The 16,945-nt window shown below is 41.6% G+C and overlaps 1 protein-coding gene across 2 annotated transcripts in view; it reads right to left on the bottom strand.

Annotated features, from left to right (window-relative positions):
- Nucleotides 1-4,729: 4,729 nt before the first annotated feature.
- Nucleotides 4,730-16,945, bottom strand: part of LOC146812303 (protein spire homolog 1-like) — a 197,437-nt gene continuing 185,221 nt past the window's right edge. Inside the window, exons 14-16 of one of the 2 annotated variants that reach the window (XM_085614576.1) lie at nt 10,930-10,957; nt 9,889-10,031; nt 4,730-5,944 (exon numbers count right to left, since the gene is read on the bottom strand). In XM_085614576.1, the coding sequence (XP_085470702.1) occupies nt 5,710-5,944; nt 9,889-10,031; nt 10,930-10,957 (406 nt within the window). In that variant the 3' untranslated portion in view covers nt 4,730-5,709. The remainder of the gene's footprint in view (nt 5,945-9,888; nt 10,032-10,929; nt 10,958-16,945) is intronic. The other variant, XM_085614578.1, reaches the window with a different exon arrangement.

Here is a 16,945-nt window from a genome sequence, read left to right as displayed (position 1 = left end):
ACTGCTGCAGACACCCCACCCCCCCCCCCCACACACACACACACACACACACACAGACAGACTAAGGTAATGGTGAATGCCATCAGATAGGACCCTCTTCAGTCCCTCAGGGACAAACGTAGGCAGATTGCGCTGCATCGGTCTGATCGGTTGTCTCGTCCCCAGTGGAACTTAGCCATTTCACATAGAAACTTGTCAACATAGGTCCTTCCCTCTTGCTGTAAAGATGCTAGAGATTTTAATAGATGGTTAGGAGGTACTTGGTCTACTGCTTGTAATCTTCTGGCTAGCCAAGAATTCTTGACTGCCTGTTGATGTTAATCCACCTCATCTTAGATGGTATGTGTTGACCTTTACTAAGTGGGGTTTGGAGTGATGGCAGGAAAGCAGTGCTATGAACTGGAGATATGTCTCGCTGATGCCATAGGGCCACTCTGACACAGTGAGGGACCCACGTTGGCGAGTAAATAAATTTGGATAACTAAGTCCCTGTTGAAGGGCTTGTACAGGGTTACATTGCTAGACGTATGCGCTTTACCTTTGGAATCAGAACATCTCTTGGGATATAGGGTAGGAAAGTTTTAGGTTTGCACTTGCAGGAGGCACCCGCACTTGAAACAATATACTACTAACAATACTCCCCAAACTACACTTCACTTTATACAAATGTTGCAGGTCAAAGGATAGAACAAAGTTCTTACTATTATTTCATGAACGGTTTTGCTTAAATAATGATACTCTGACCCCCTTGATCGACCACATTTATCACATCCAGAATCGTTGCTTCACTAAAAGGACACCGAGTCCCCATTACTAAATGGTAAGCATGAGTTACAAAACGAGCGTTTAGGGGGAGATACCCTGAGTGTGAGAATTGTGGCTGATCAAGGGGGTCAGAGTGCATCATATTAATTTAAGTAAAGCCGCTCATGAAATAATAGTAAGAACTTGAGATGCATTGTGGAACTTGCCGTCATTACCTACGGATGGTGATTTTTTTTCTCATATCACAGGCACCATATTTGGATGGTTAAAAGAACTGGCAACCAATGGGAGTGTGTTTAGTTAAATAAATTTAAGTACTAACATCAGACCCCGGTGGAGACAAGCATTGAGAAATGCAAATTCTCGCCAAAACGTGTCTGCTTGGCACAATAAGAGGGCTGTGGCATCCGCTGTGTGCTCCTGAATATTCCTATTGGAGCGTTGTTGGAAATCTTAAATGCGTGCAGCCACTGGCACGCTAAAGGAGGCACCCGACCTGAAAAGTGTTCAGCGGTCAAAAGTGGCATTTGGTGATATATATACACATATATACTATATAGATACACACGCACATACCCCTATACGTGAAAGATTACACAAGTCAATCAGTAAGAAAGTTGGGCTCAGGCAGTAGGCAGAAATCAAGGATAATATTCAATGCAAGGCAGTCATTTTGTGAGGCCAGAGCATCTTGAAACAAGACAGCATCTTCCTTCATGGATTTCAGCAAGGAAAGGAAGTAGAAGTTCATGGTTTGTTAAATGGAGGTTCAGGCCAGGAAGATGGAACACCACCATGACTGTTTACTGTGCATTCTTCTATTGAAGGTCCCACTGAAAAAAAAGACATCTGTAGGAGAAGACTGACAAAATCCATGCTGTATCAACATTTCCACATGATGTTGAAAACCTAAAAAGTGTTCTAAATGTATAAATAGTAGGTATGCAACTGAGCGGCTAAGTACCAGCATGAAAGCGCGGCAACTGGTAGTGATTTTCAAATTCAAGCCACAGGAAGAAAAATTCGGACTATCCTCAAAGTGTCCACAGTGGAAGACATGAAGGTCTCAAGCCCCTGGGTAAGAGACTTGAGAGTTGCAATGGAAGTACAAGTGATCATAGAAAATTTGACTTGGCTGATAACAGTCATTGAAGATGTGAAACAAAGTACATCACTGTTCACACATTGATCCATGTATGTGTTGCTACGTGTGCTCAGTACTGCTAAGATGTAGTGAGATTGGAGCAGAACATTTATAATGCATTGCAATCTTGATAAAGGCTTATTTAATCTTTTACTGATCAAGCAACCAAGTATGTTGAGGGTGATGTGTCACCATAGTATGACCAACACCACTCCTCTGCAGAATCACGGCATTGGGGTTTGATCCAAGACACCTAGTACAGCAGTGCAGTATACACTGGTCTGAATCACACAGCATTTGCACATTAATGCTAAGCTTCGTTTTACGGTTGCACCGCAATTTGTTCAGTTCTACATTAGTCCACCAGATGTACCTCAGTGGGGCTAATTGACCTTAGAGCATCTAGAATCCCAGGAGTTTGCTTTGATGACATTAACAGTAAGGGGGTGTCCATGGAGAATTGTATTTACTGTCCACTCACTCCGAGCAAAGGGTTAATCACTTTGCGGAGTATTTTGGTGAATGTCAGCTGTGCAATGCCATGCACCAGTCATACTGACCATTGTGTGGTGCCAGTTGCATATGAATCTTGTTTAATAGCATTTTCAGGATGGTGGGAGGGGAGGGGGTCCTTACGACAGGATCCAGGGAATCCCTACCAATGCAAGTGTGTTTTGGATGGTGCACACAGCAATAAACTGGAACCTCCAATTACGATAGAGCATGAGTTCATGACGAGACACAAGATGGATGTCAATCCTGGCTCTGATCCTTCATTGCTGCCTCCTTTGAGGGTGTGGTGTGTAGTCAGGTTTCAATCCTCACGCTGCGTGGTTTCTTGTAATTCAAGGCAACAAACGTCCGTCTGGGTACAATTTAAATGTGTAGCAAACTTCCCAAAGGAATCAATGACTGCATAATCTAATTAGGCTAGCAATAATATACAAAAACGTTTAAACCTAAATTGTATAGAATACTCCTTTATATACAAAATCATCAAGAGCAACTCCTCAAAACTCAATTATGCAAAAAGGATCTATAATGAACAAACATGGTGCTCGGTGAAATGCGGTCACAGATGCAATTAGGAGCAGTTGTGATAAAAACCAGAAGGTGACCACAAGAAGAACGCGGTAGACAACAAAAATGGTCAGGAAAAAAAAAAAAAAGGGACTAACAGCAGGGAACTCATCTTAACAGTGTAGTACAATACATGATGTAGTCAATCAAGGCTCCTCACTGACCAATCATATTTGCAGACTGTCTTTGTGCCCTAAATGTGAAAATCATTTCCACCCATGGATTGAGATTTTAAGGGTCGTAACCACCTTTGTACATAGAGTTTTGAGTTGTTGCTCTTGATTATTTTGTATATAACCGAGTATTACATACAATTTAGGTCTCCAGAAATTGTTTTTGTGCGTTATGGCTCTAAGTACTTCTGTTACCTTTAAACATGTACCCTTTCCTTAGGTGTGAGGGGTGCTGCTGTGGTTATTACAGCATGGTTTATTATAGCAGATCAATACTCTGGCATCGAATGATATAGTGACCTAACAATGCTACACTCAAGGTGTTGTACAGCAGAATAGAAATGTGAGCAGCTGAGATCTACTGGTGAATGCTCTATGTCTGCAGGTGTGCGTGATTGTTCAGCTCAAACAGTGCCTGTACTGTGTTTGTGTGCATTGTTGTGATGTTCTTGTTTTTTTGTATTGTTTCCCACCTTTCTTTATTTTTTTTATTACATACACTTTCAGGAATGTTTACCTCTGCTTTTCACTGAAGGCATTTTAAAATTGTGTTGTCCTTGGCCATCTTGCGACCATCTGTATATACTGTATACCACCAGCACTACAACTGCAAGTATCAATATACAAATAGATCAAAATACTCTAGCTTAGCACATGGCACTTTTCAACGAGCTGACTGGTTCGGTTCAGCATAATTCGGGGATAGCTTCTAATCATAGAGGTATCACTGGGCTCACATGTGCCATTGACTAATTTATTTCATCTACATACATTCCGCAATTATAATCCATAACTTTTTACTTTTTCTTTTCACAACACATTTTAGCAAGTTGCCCAGGGCCCCAGCCTTCTAAGAGGCCCCTTGGCAATTAACTTCCTCTCAATTGGACCTCTCTATTATATTTCACTCTTTAAACTGGTCTCCTTTTTTGCATATTTCTACTTCACTCTGTCTCCACACCCAGTGTCATTTTAAGGATGTTTAGGGTACCGGGAAGGACCACTTAAATTGTTTTCTGCAAACCTATTAACATTCATCATATAATTTAGTATTGTTTGGCATCATGAAAAAGGAAGAAATGGGCAATAAAATTCAAATTGTTCCATTCAGAAGCCTCGCCCTGGGTCCCCAAAATCCTTAAGATGACACTGTCCGACCTTCTAAAGATTGCGTTCTATAAACTTTTGTACCAAATTTCCCACTTATTACCAGTATAAGTTATCCACGACCTATCAGAAATTTACATTACAATGATCGCTGTCCTTCAGTCAGCTTTTATTTGGATATTGCCGATTTCACACTACCTCAGCTTTTCTACGGTCATTTAATTTGTTTTCCGCTAATCATCTTTAGTGGTCTTTATACCTCTGTATCCATATAGTGTGTTTGAAGGTTTTCCAAAATTCCTATTAAAATCTGTTTCCATAACACTTCAGAATTACATAAAATGTGCTTCATTGTTGCTTTACTTGCCACTTTCCCTTGTCCAGGATTTAAAAATAAATTGAAACAAAAAGAAATAAAAAACGTCTATAGGACAGTTTTATGAAATACATGGGTCCAGAAAAAGTTTTTCAACCATTTATTTTGAGGTTGAATTCTTCCTCACTTTTTATTTGTTACATTAAAGAGTTACAGAATAGATCGCCTGGTCAATGGCAAAATGAACACAAACTCACAAAATCATGATCTAAAGGAGAACATTCAGTATCCAAAATGCAATAAAAAAAAAAAAATGAATACATCTTGCAGGCGCTTCAAACCCAGCATTGTCTGATTGGAACACTGTAGAAAGGTTACCATTTCAGCAAAGTCCTTGCTGAAGGGCTTGTGCTACTTTTTCGCAGGAATTTTGACACGCAAAGATGTACTGAGTCGTGCATCCTGCCATTCCAGGAGCATCAAGCACGTCCTAGGAACGCTTAGTAATGAGTGGTAAGTGCGGGTGAGGTGGCTGTGTCTATTCAGAAAAGAAAGAAATCCTCAAATATGGTCATCCTATTACATGGTGTTGATATCCTTTAGGGTCATTTTGACAAGTGCGTACAAATTTTCGGAGGCCTTTTCTTTTTAAGACTGCTACATTAAAACAAATTAATGCAGCACAGCAAGGCCAATATAATAGTGCGCAACACGTGTTAGTGCTAGTTTTTCTTTTTTGGTTTTATATAAAAAAAAATCTAATTAAAACATTTAAAATTCACAAGTTAATAAACTTTTACATATAAAATGAGGATACGCTGTGCCTTTAAAGCGTTCTAGGGCAACAAATTACTGAGTTCAGGCATTTCGCATACAAAAACAATTAACACACGAAATGGAGATATATTAATATTACATTTTAAATAGAAAAATAAATTAAGACTTCATAAATTCATTTTGGTGTTTTAGAATTGTTACGATTTGTTTACCATGTCAAACACCCAAGCACATGGTTCTTTGTTGTTTTTTGATTAGCATATTCCTTAATTTAACAACATTAAAGCATCCATCTGTAGGCAAAGTCCATATAACTTTAGGAGTCCAGAAAGGAACACCCTTTTACTTTAAGGGGTCTCCCAGGAGCAGAAGGTCCTGCTTCGAAAACTAAAAACAGACTTAAAAATGGAGCGCAGCCTACGTTGCACTTCAGCTGCTGTGCTCCTCTGGTTGGTGTCTATGATGTTCAAGAGATACTCTTTGCATTTGGTGCAGACGTCCATGGAAAACCAGTCTCTCATGGCCTTTTTGTGCAACGAAGTCTCTGCTCCCATCTCGTATGGTTCAAACACAACTGGTACTCTGGAAATTAAAAAAAATATATATATAATTATTTACAAAAATAAATAAAAAAAGTTTTTTTTAAAATGCTTACACTTCCTGCTGTCTCAATGGGTGTTCACAAAATGATATTAGAAAATATTACTTTTAGCCTTTACCAAAAACTTGTGCTTGTCGAGTACTTGTGCAAAAACGGGCCTTCGAATTGGTAGCAAACCTTATCGAAATGTCTTAGGCTTTTTACGCTTGTGTATTGTACAAATAAAGTGGAGTTTTAAAACTGAGGGATAGATAGTACTGACTGACCATGTTAGTGTAAGAACCCTTAGCTCTCCCATTAAAAAAAAAAAAAAAAAAAAAACGATTAAAGTTACCTCAACTAAAAATACCACTAGAAACTGAATACTCAATGAGAAAGTTGTGCATAAAAGGATCTAAATGAGTACAGACTGAACGCATATTCTTGCTACAAATAAGCTAAGCCAAGATAGTTTACAAGCGCAGTTATGTCGAAGACCCTCCTTGGGTGCTCTGTGAATATGTACATATGATGTTTGAGTCCTCAGACAGGCTTATCTTGACATTCATAACATGAATGCACAAGTTGGATGCAAAGATCTTTACAGAGCATGGGGAGGGCCGGAGAGAGACGGCCCCAGACCACCTGCATAGTAGAATTTAGCAATTCATTATTGAGAATCAGGACCTCGAGTCATGGAGGTGTTTAAATTTAGACGTTGTAAGAGGTGGCGCTGTTGGCTACTCGACCAGGTTTTCAATTTTGACAAGGGCAGTGCCAGATTGCACTGTAATCTACAGCTGGAGGACCTTAAAAAATGCTGGCGAGATCATTGCCCTTCAAAATGCTTGTGGAGGCCCTGTGTGATATCTGCCAGCTCCACACCCTTGTCACCCCATGCAAATTATCTTCAGGCATAACAGCAAGACCTGCCCTAACAAATCCCCGAATGAAAGATCGGGTATGGTGGAGGCACTACTAATCCTGCGACTTCCTGGCCAGAGTGCTGGGAGTCTCCTTGGGCCATACTATGTTGACTGCATAGAGTGCAGGAAAAAGACGGTCAGGTGGGGGTCATAAGTATGGTTCCGTTTGTGTTCTGCAGTAGTATTAATGTTTGGGAAGGATCTTAGACCCTAGCACCTGTAGGTAGTAAGCATGCAGCTGCCAAGTCAGTTTATTAATCATTCCCTTAGATAATGTATTGTCTTTCATTGTATCTAGCTTATCACAAAGGAAACATGTAGTCCAGGTTATGCAAGGGTAGAGCCCAGATGAGAGAGAGCCCTATGGATGAGAGCAAGGTAGGGTTATTGGAAACTGAGCCCCACCTCCCCCCTTGCATTATGGTGGTCAGCGGGGCTTACACTAGCAAGTCTTTCATTACGACCATCGCCTATGGGCTCAAAATATTTCAATTGTTTTACATTCCTTCTGCAATCTTCTGGCATTACCTAGACCAGTCATTTTGCTCAGATATCTCAGAAAGGAAGTCACGGAAGAGAGCTCCTTCAGATGGATTCATTAGTCTTCAACTCATTCCATCTGCGCAGGCATTACATACAGGCATTCACCGTTCTCAATTTCTAACATGTGGCTAAATCCTCAGTCTACAGGTCTGGTGAATATGGGATTGCATAAGGCACAATGGGTTTGAGTTTCAGTGTACAAGCTCCATCAGGATCCACTTCATTGCCACCTCTGTCTCACCCGCAAAAATTAGCGAGGCCTCCCCATATCTCATCTTCCATTCATTGCTTCGCTCTAGTAGGCCTTGCCATTACACATGAAGTTAATCTGCATGAGGCAACAAGGGCATGGAGCTGCAAGGTACCACAGAGGCCTCCGCAGACATTTCCCAGGTACCCCAGTCTGCACAAACCACCACACTGATGGTCACCTGCTTCCACACATAGCTAGATTTGCCACCACCAGGGCTGGCATAGAATGACTGCCATCTAGATTCTGGATCTGGAACCTGGATCTGGGCCAGCCCCACCCCCCCCACCCCCAAATTGTCCTGCCCGTGGCCTGCCGCAGCGTGCAGACAAAGGGACAGATACAGCAATTGGGTTTTTAAGACTTCCCAGTGAGTGCAGCTGCCTAAGGGCAGATAGAGAGTTCTTATTCTCTTTCCCATTGTGGACACGGTCAATGCTTTATGACATGGACAGTCTTATTACTTTTGTCCCTGTGGCGTCTGGCTGGAAGCAAATGCCGGTCAGATACAGCACAGCTGGAATCTAAAACATGGTGCCTCACCCAGAGGAATTTATAGAGAAAAACACATCCACGATGTAGTGTATCTTCACAAATTGCTTGAGTGACTCAAGTCCTGAATATCGACATACAAGGATATAGACAACAGAATATCGAAAGAGAAAATATCGAAAGGGAAGTGCATGTAGGGAAGTACAGATTTACTGTCCCTAAATCCACAGCTACATAATTGAAACCACGGAAATGTCATACACAAAGAATATGTACAATTAATCAAAGGTAGCTATGAGGGACATTCTATTGCTAAATGTGTGACACTTAGTGGCACCGTTCTCACTTGTAAAAACCAAACAGTGAAGTCAAAAAAGTTGCGAAATTATTAATAAAGCATGAGATGGTAGCGTCCGGTCAGTTACAGACAGCACATTTTCCATTGGAGTGGCCACTAAATTTGCACAAATAATTTTACTGATAAACTTGTACTGCGCGCAACTGATGTGTGGAAATCTGTTTTCACCGAATATTTCATTTGTGCGTGGTGTACTCACTTCAGAATTACCCCAAAAATGTGCTTTGTGCTTTTGTAATTGTTGGTATCATTTGAAAAAAAAGTACAGTAAATTTCCAGCATTTAAATTTTGCTGCGTTAGGGGAAAAAAAAATATAGCATTTTACAGGCTTTCCTATCGACTCACTGTGCCCAGCAGGACTACTGCACAGTTCACTTTAGAAAACACACTAACTTCAGTTTCAGAAAGAAATTGAACACCAAACTAACACTTAATAGAATAGGCAGCAATTTGTCATAAGGCATTAACCAAGTGGGAAAATGCTGCAGGCCTCCCAGTGCATTAACACGCAACTGCTCTGTTAAACCGCCTCAGTCACCATGCTGCTGCTAGGGTCGCGCTAGTAGGCAGGCTCTCTCGCTTCACAGGGGCTTCTGCTCTTCTTGAACATCAACATCCCACCCAACCATGCTCTCAAGGCGCCAGGACACTCTGCAGGAAACCCACATGGCCGATGTTAACCCACAGATCTCTGGCAAGGCATCACATTAGACTTTTTAGCCTGTTCACCAGGTCTTGGCAATCCACCCTGTGACAGTCACCTTGGGTACATGGGACATCGGATCAGGCTGCGGAGGTGGTCATTTTCCGCACTTCTGATTATTAAACTGGGGCCGGCAAAGGGTTGTAGGCTCCCGTTCAACATCCTCATCAGAAGGGTTATAATTTTGAAGGAATTTGATTTTAATTGTGTGTGGGAATGCCAACCACATACATGTACCGAGTAGTCCCCAATGGCACGTATGACACCTTCAGCCAATACAGGCTTTATAGGCAACAGCACCATGCAAGGTGCGATTTCTGTGCACCAACGTTCAAAGTTATAAGCAAAATTGCAAACCCCAGAGAACAGGGAATTAGCAAGACTGACAAAAGGCGAGACATGACATGGTTCCGCTTGGCCACTGTGAAAAGGGAATAATTCTTTTATTGAGGGACCCTGCTGGCTCAGTGTAATCCCATAGCTGGGCTGTGTTAATTTTAATTACTTTAGTTGACAGTGGCCAGTCAGACCTCTTAGTAGAGTTGGTGTTTTAAGTTCAGGCATCTGTTTTATCTTCCTTTTTTTTTTTTTTAACCATCCCCAGCAATACAAGGCTGTTGCTGCCCCTTGCTAACATCTCAATAGGCAGATGTAAGACTTGACAGGGACTCACCTGGAACAGTCCCATTGACGTACGGCTTTGAAGAACTGATCAAATTGCTGTGTCTGGTTCGCAGAGTCTGCGGCTCTGGTGGTCATGAGTGCTTTCAGGAAACTGACCGGGAGATGAATGCAGTGTTTGAAGGGCATCAGCATCTATAGCGAGAGTGAACAGAATCAGAGCCGCACAACACAAGCGTAGCATGACAAGATCCTGGGTTCACTCAAAAGGAGCGCTGCACAAATATTTCTAAATAAATGCAAGTTCAGATCTGGGTTGGACATTGGAATGGTGTCATGGATCAGGTAAACCAAACTAGACCAGAGGCCTTCAAACTGGAGCAGGGCCCCAGGCACTGGCCAAGAAAAGCATGCTAAAAAGACTGCTGTTTTTGCAGGAAAAAAACCTGAGTGGCAGTGCATCTTTTTGTAGTTGGTCATTAGTAACCCTTTGTCACAGGTTCTAGCTAAGCAAAGGTCTAGTGGGGACCTGGAGGCTCCACATAGGCTCCCAAGTACCTCCACATAATTGATTTTTTTTTTTTAAACTCAACTGTGGTTACATTTACATCTTAAGGAGACATTGTTGTCTATAGTATGTTGCCAATCCTGTATTTGATTGGATTTTTAAGATATAACTACAATGTTTGAATAGTTAAATATGCTTAGGAGATGTTGATTTTGTAGTAAAATGGTAAAAAATTGGTTTGACCTTCACATGAGGTGGGCGCAGCATTAAAAGTTTAATGTCAACAGATCTAGACCATAACATCGGGTGCAGTTTTGCACAAATAGATCATGGCAAAGCTATACGGGTGCATTTGCTTTTTGGACTGTTTGGAAGGTATTGTCAACATGAGATTACAGACTTCAACAATAGATGCAGTGTATGACCCTGTGCATGCTTTAATTACTTTGGACTCAAAGAACCATGCATAGCGGAGCCGATATGGGGTTCTGCCGAATGTTTCTATAGAATGTTGAAAGGTAGCGACGATGCATAGAGATGGTTGGTTGGAGAGAGTACCAGCAACAGCTGTACAAACAGGCTTACCTCTATGCAGCAATCGGGACAGACAACGCTGAAAGAACAAATAAAGTCATGTCATACTCTAGCATAAACCTGGAAATACATAGAAATCAGTCATATCAGCAGCTACACTACTCCCAGCAAAAGAACCCAGGGATAACAATAGCAATGAAGTTGCAGGCACGGTCACCACTGTTTCCTTAAGAAAACAGTCACGTTCTGTGATCAAGAAGACAGACCACATAAGTGGGTTGATCATTCCTGCACACAAGCAGCCCGCAGTCTTTTAGAGGATTCACCACCGCATTCACCACTAAAGGTCTGTAGGAAAGCATATAAAGCTATGCTGGCCGCAAGAAAGCAGGTCCTTCAGTATATAGCATGGGAGGCCTTGCTGGTTGAGAGTGAGACCAGAGATCAGCTGAGTTTTTAGAGGTTGATAAATCCTCCCTTTTTTGCTTAAGACCATTTCGCCCAAAATGGAGACTCAATCCCAACTTTAACTCGGGTTAACCACTTTAAGGCGGTTTACTCAAACCTATTGACTGATCGCAATCCCCCAGGGGGTTAAGGGGGGGGGGGGGGGGGCGGGTTGTCTCATTGGGTTTAGGGAAAAGATTAAAACAAGCCATATGGACATCTCAGAGGTGGAACGTGCAATAAAAAGGAGCCTTGGTAATAAGGCACCAGGTCCAGTTAGGGTCCTGGTGGTTATATTTACGGGAAATGTTAAACTCTGAGCCCCACTACTTACGGATGCGTTTAAGGCAGCAATTAAAAATGGCCTGCCCAGTTTTGTCAAGGAAAATTATAATTCCAATATTTAAGAAGGGAGCCAGGAAGGATCGTACTTGCTATTGTCCTATTTCCCTTCTTGACTCTTCAGTAAAGATTCTGGGGAGAGCGCTGTTGGCTAGACTAGAGGCCATGGCGCTGGAGAGAGGATTATTGGCAGATGTACAATACAGGTTTAAACATAGGGTTGGCACCACAGGATAAACTTTAAATCTCTATTTGATACTAAGTAACTACATCTGCGCAAAGTTAGTTTCCCCTCTACCTGGTATTTATGGAACTCTACTCCGCTTTTGAAAATGTTTATAGATCAAAGTTGTTGGGACTAATGTTAGTGATTGGGACTGAGTGGGCTTATAGGTAACGTTTTGAGGGAGATGCATAAGGAAGTGTTAGGCAGGGTCTGTTACAGCCAAAATGGGGTACACGTGGGCTCATTCTGCATAAATCTGCTTCTTGTTTTTACGCTTTATAAAATCAATGAAATAACTTACTTTTGCAGCACCGTGGCAACTTCCCCAAATTGTTAGAAGACCAACCCCTGTACTGCTATAGGCAGACAGTATTGCTGGCCTGGACCACAAAAGGACTGCAAAAACTATTGATCTCTTGGTTTATGAAAAATGTAGGGCTATCTACTAACTTGTCCAAATCGTATGTTACGAGATGTGGCCGAAAAAAATCCAAATTGAAGATATAGTACATTACTGGCACTAGATTGAGAACAGTTACTACTTAATTATCTAAGGATTACACTAACAACTTAGTAGCATGGGACAATATAACCAAGGTTAGAAATCTACAGTTCATTAAAGCGTCTGAAACCGTTTTTAGATTTGCTGTCAAGTTGGAACAAAAACCCCTGCCCCAGATGCTGAAATTGTATAGGTCTAAATGCATATCAGTGGTGTACTACAGAGCAGAGGTGTGGGGTTTTTCTGGCTCTTTTGTAATTCAGAGGATGAACAATCACATTTTAAGGAGGTTGCTGGCAGTCCCAAAGTAATGTTCTTAGGACTCTAGCAGTTGTGGGTACCATATGAAGAGGATATTATAAAGACTGAGCTAATGGTCTTTTGGATTGCGTCATGGGTGAGACCAGAGGCGGGTTTAACTCTAGTAATAGTGAATGACTGTCGTTAGATAAGGGTCTCGCAATTCCGTATCAAAATATTAAGGAGCTGTTTCCATAATCTAGATTTATTTAATCAACCAAGGCGTTTGAGGACCATTTGCAGAGGACTTGAAGATGAGTCTACTAAGGCAACAGTTAATGCACATGCTGTTATTTCAACTCCATGTGTAATTGAGCCTTATTTTAAGTATGTGATGAGCACTCAAGCAAAGTTTTATCTGACCAGTTTAAGTAAATTTGGCCCATTCCGTGGTATCGGACCAGCCTCGTGGTTAAGGGTATAAAGATTGTAAGCCATGTTGCTGCGACAATGTTACGATACAAAGCACATTGTACTTTATTCTATTTTGTAAATAGGCCAGAGAAAGAGGTACTTCTTACTAATCGGTTGTGCGACTAGACCACCATCTCAGATTTTCTTTCAAATGCTCTCCTCACCTTTTAGTCCTACAATGATTGTATTATTTATTCAGGTAGCTATTAGGACATGGAAAGATTTCTAAAACCTGCATTATGTCCTTACGTATGAACCGGTGAGATTTGTGTCCCATTGATTGTTCTTAATATATTAATTATAATAAATATGGTTCTAGCTTCAACTTTAGTGTTAGAATGAGATTTTGTATTATGTGCCCTCCTTTATGGTCGGATGCGTCTGTATAAAGATTTTGGATTTCAATAGAAAGTGTTTGAGCTTAATTAATGGCGATAGGATTAAGTCTTGGGGAGTACATATCAAATTGGGGGGTGTGTGAACTCTTTGCATGCTATCAACTGTGTGCAATACACTTCCACTCATGACTTCACATGTGCTTTCAGGGGGTTCCGCCATCACCATCTAGTCCGAACAGTCCTCTTCTTGGCAAAGAGAATCATAACACCTGAAGGAGGAGTTAAAACTAGAAAAGTAGACTGTGCAAGCAGTGGCAGCAAAGAGAAAGAATTTAAATAGAAAACTGGCGACAGGAATAAGGATATCCCAATTAATGCACAGGCACATTTGAATAGTTAGGCACCACTAAGAACAGGAAAAAATGGCAAATATGTAGGCCTGGTGCAGTCTACCTGGAATTTAACTACTAGCTACAAAAACATTGTGCCTGGGATGAAAAAGTACAGTTGAGGTATCCTAATAAATGCAGTAGGAAGCTGGCAAGGTAATCTGCTAGAAATGATTTCCTCTCCAACATTACGCCAAAAACTTTGCACTCAAGTTTCCAGTTTCTTGGGCTATAACCTCTTCCCCCCCCCCCCCCCCCCCCAAAAAAAAAGATACAATGCCCTATCTCAGCCTCTGTCCCAGATGCTTGTAAAAGTAGCGGGTCCCGTGCTCACTGTGCCACTGGATTCAAGCTAGCCTGGCTTATACCCCAAAACCGGTCCCAGGATGCTGGTTTCCAATCCAGGGAGGACCTGGCCTAGCAGTTTGGGCAGGACTATTCCCATGGGGAGCAGGGTCAAGACTGATTTCCATATGGCTGGATTCAAACTGGGGTGGCGTGTTGAGCAAAACAAATGATGGATTAAACCCAGATCATTGACTGGGGGTGAATGATTTGCTAAGAATTCCGTCAATCATTTTTTCTTTTTGCTGAAGTTACTTAACGGCACAAATTTAGGTTTCTTCAGATAGGATTAACTATAATTGCGGAATATCGATTGTTTTGGGTGGGCAAATGTTGACCTATCTATAATGTTCATGTAACCTTTTGTTTGTTTCAGTGAATTTGTAAGGTATCTTTTACGTAAAGTAATATACAATTGGATCCACCAGTACCAGCAGAGGATCCACGCCCCTAGATATACAAAGTTTTAGTTGTTTAATAACTCCAAAACTACAGAACAGATCTACACCACATGACAAAACGGGCTCTTTCTGCAACAGCATCTAGCTTTCTGCCAAATCTGGTGTGAATTCAATTAGTGGTTCGGCCTATAGCTGTATCTCAAATGGTAAAATCCCCAATGATCTTGCATGGGGAAAAGTAGTTTTGGGACCCCCCCCCCCCTGCACTTTCTCGGCCCACGCTTGACGAATCACCTCGAAACATTCCATGCAGATCTAGGCTAATAAGACCACTTTTTTTGGAACATTTTGGGAAGATTTGTCAAACGGCACCAAAGTTATTAGCAAAACCAAAAAAACTTCATCTATGAGAAAAGATTGCCCTAACTGCCTATATATATCTATATACCTATATACATCTATATCTATATATCTCTATCGAGAGAGAGAGAACCACAGGTTAATTTGGTGTTATAGTTAGGAATTATATTTTACTTTACATTAAAATAAAACCCTAGAAATTCACCAGTTCTAGTTAGCAGAGCCAACTATAACTTGCACTCCACCATGCACTGCCTGCTTATGACCACATATTACATCACTCATGACATGATCTATGACATTAATGAAATCTCAAATGATATCACTGATCACATAATTCAATGAGTGGGCGTGTTTGTTTTACAGTTTACATTATTGGTGGGTAACTACCATATTACTTCTGTACCTAATTATGTACAGCCCATGTCCAGCTAATGGGTGCAAGTCTTTACATACACATGGGCTCCAAATGATCAGATGCGTAAGAGGTACTGAACAAGTTATAAATCTTTGTATTCAGAAGTAACTGTGTGCAGGTGACCATTGGTAACTTGTGTCTAGTATGTTCCACACAAGTTTTGGTTCTACAGAATAGTAAGTATTGTAAGCAGCCTTGAGTATTTAGACAATCGTACAAGCATCATCATTTCTACAGAACATGGAAGACTATTTGCACCAGCTACTAACCTATAAACATGTTCTTGATTAGCTTCAGAAGCCGGGCTATCTAAAGTTTTCACTACAGTATGAAGGCGACCAGTAATATGATCTTTAGCACCTTCAGACCTTGTGTATTTTAAGTAAATACTAACTCTTAGGACAAGTTTTGCAATGAGAGAACAAAGTTGTTAGTATTTACATTCCCATGAGAATTTCACAGTTTGTAAACAGTGTGATGCAGACTAAACTCTCTCAATAGAGTAAACACCATTTACAGTACCCACTTTGACTCGTCTACTTAATTTCTCACTGGTTCGGTGACTGAAGTGTTTGATACAGGCAAATTCTGTCCGTAGTAGGGCATTAGTTATATACCATAAGTTGGGTATCTGGAGGAAGTTGGTTTTTCCCTCAACAGTTATATACAGCTCGAGCACCGTGTGCAGTAGGGGTTACACTTCTATCTGTGGTTCACTGTTAATGTGAACATAGCTACCCATGAAGTGCATGGTATAGTGTTAATGCTGCACATAACACAAGCTTGTTTTACCTAAGGGAATTGTATGTGTCAGAGCATTAATGATGCTTCATATTAAGAGATATTTTGCAATTACTATCAGACCTTTACTCTATAAATGAGTATGGCATTAATGTGCACAAAAGTAGCTTGGATGATGTCATTAGTGTGGTCATAGAATGTCATGAGTGATGTAATATGTGAGGGCATAAAAATGCATGGTGACAGAGCAAGCTTTAGTTAGCTCTGCGAACTATAACTGGGGAATCTGTAGGTTTTTGAGTTCAAAACATTGTGTCACAACCTTTTCTTTGGGTGACATTTTTTACAGTTCTATTTTATTACAGTGTGTAAAGCCGCCCCCTTCTGCGTACAACCAAAAGAGGGTTGTTGGCTGCAAGCTCTGCGGCCAACTACCTGTGGAGGCAGCCAACCCCACATGCACATGCACATGGACCTTGGTTGTGCGTGGAGTGGGGTTGGCTGCAAGGCCTGACTTGCAACCAGGCCTGGTGTTTAGCCCCTGCAGGCTGCAAACTCCGGGCTAAGCGCAACCTTTGGCCGTGTGCTTCAGGGGGTTGGCCCCAACCACTTCTAGGGGGTAGCCAGCCCCACGCTGTGCATGGCCTTTGGCCATGCACGGCATGGGTTTGGCTATCTAGGCCTTGTGTCCAACCCTCTGCTGGTAGCAAACCCCATTCTGCACACAGCCTTCAGCCAGGCTCTGTGACCATCCCCCTCGGAAGCAGCCAACACCACACTGTGCAGTGCCTTTGGCCACACGGCCCCTCTGCTTAGAATTTGGACGCAGGTGTGGGGTCCCAGG

This window comes from Triturus cristatus, chromosome 7 (genome assembly GCF_964204655.1).
Source record: "Triturus cristatus chromosome 7, aTriCri1.1, whole genome shotgun sequence".
NCBI lineage: Eukaryota > Metazoa > Chordata > Amphibia > Caudata > Salamandridae > Triturus > Triturus cristatus.
Note: the sequence above shows the minus strand (reverse complement) of the source record. Positions and strands in the feature narration are given on the sequence as shown.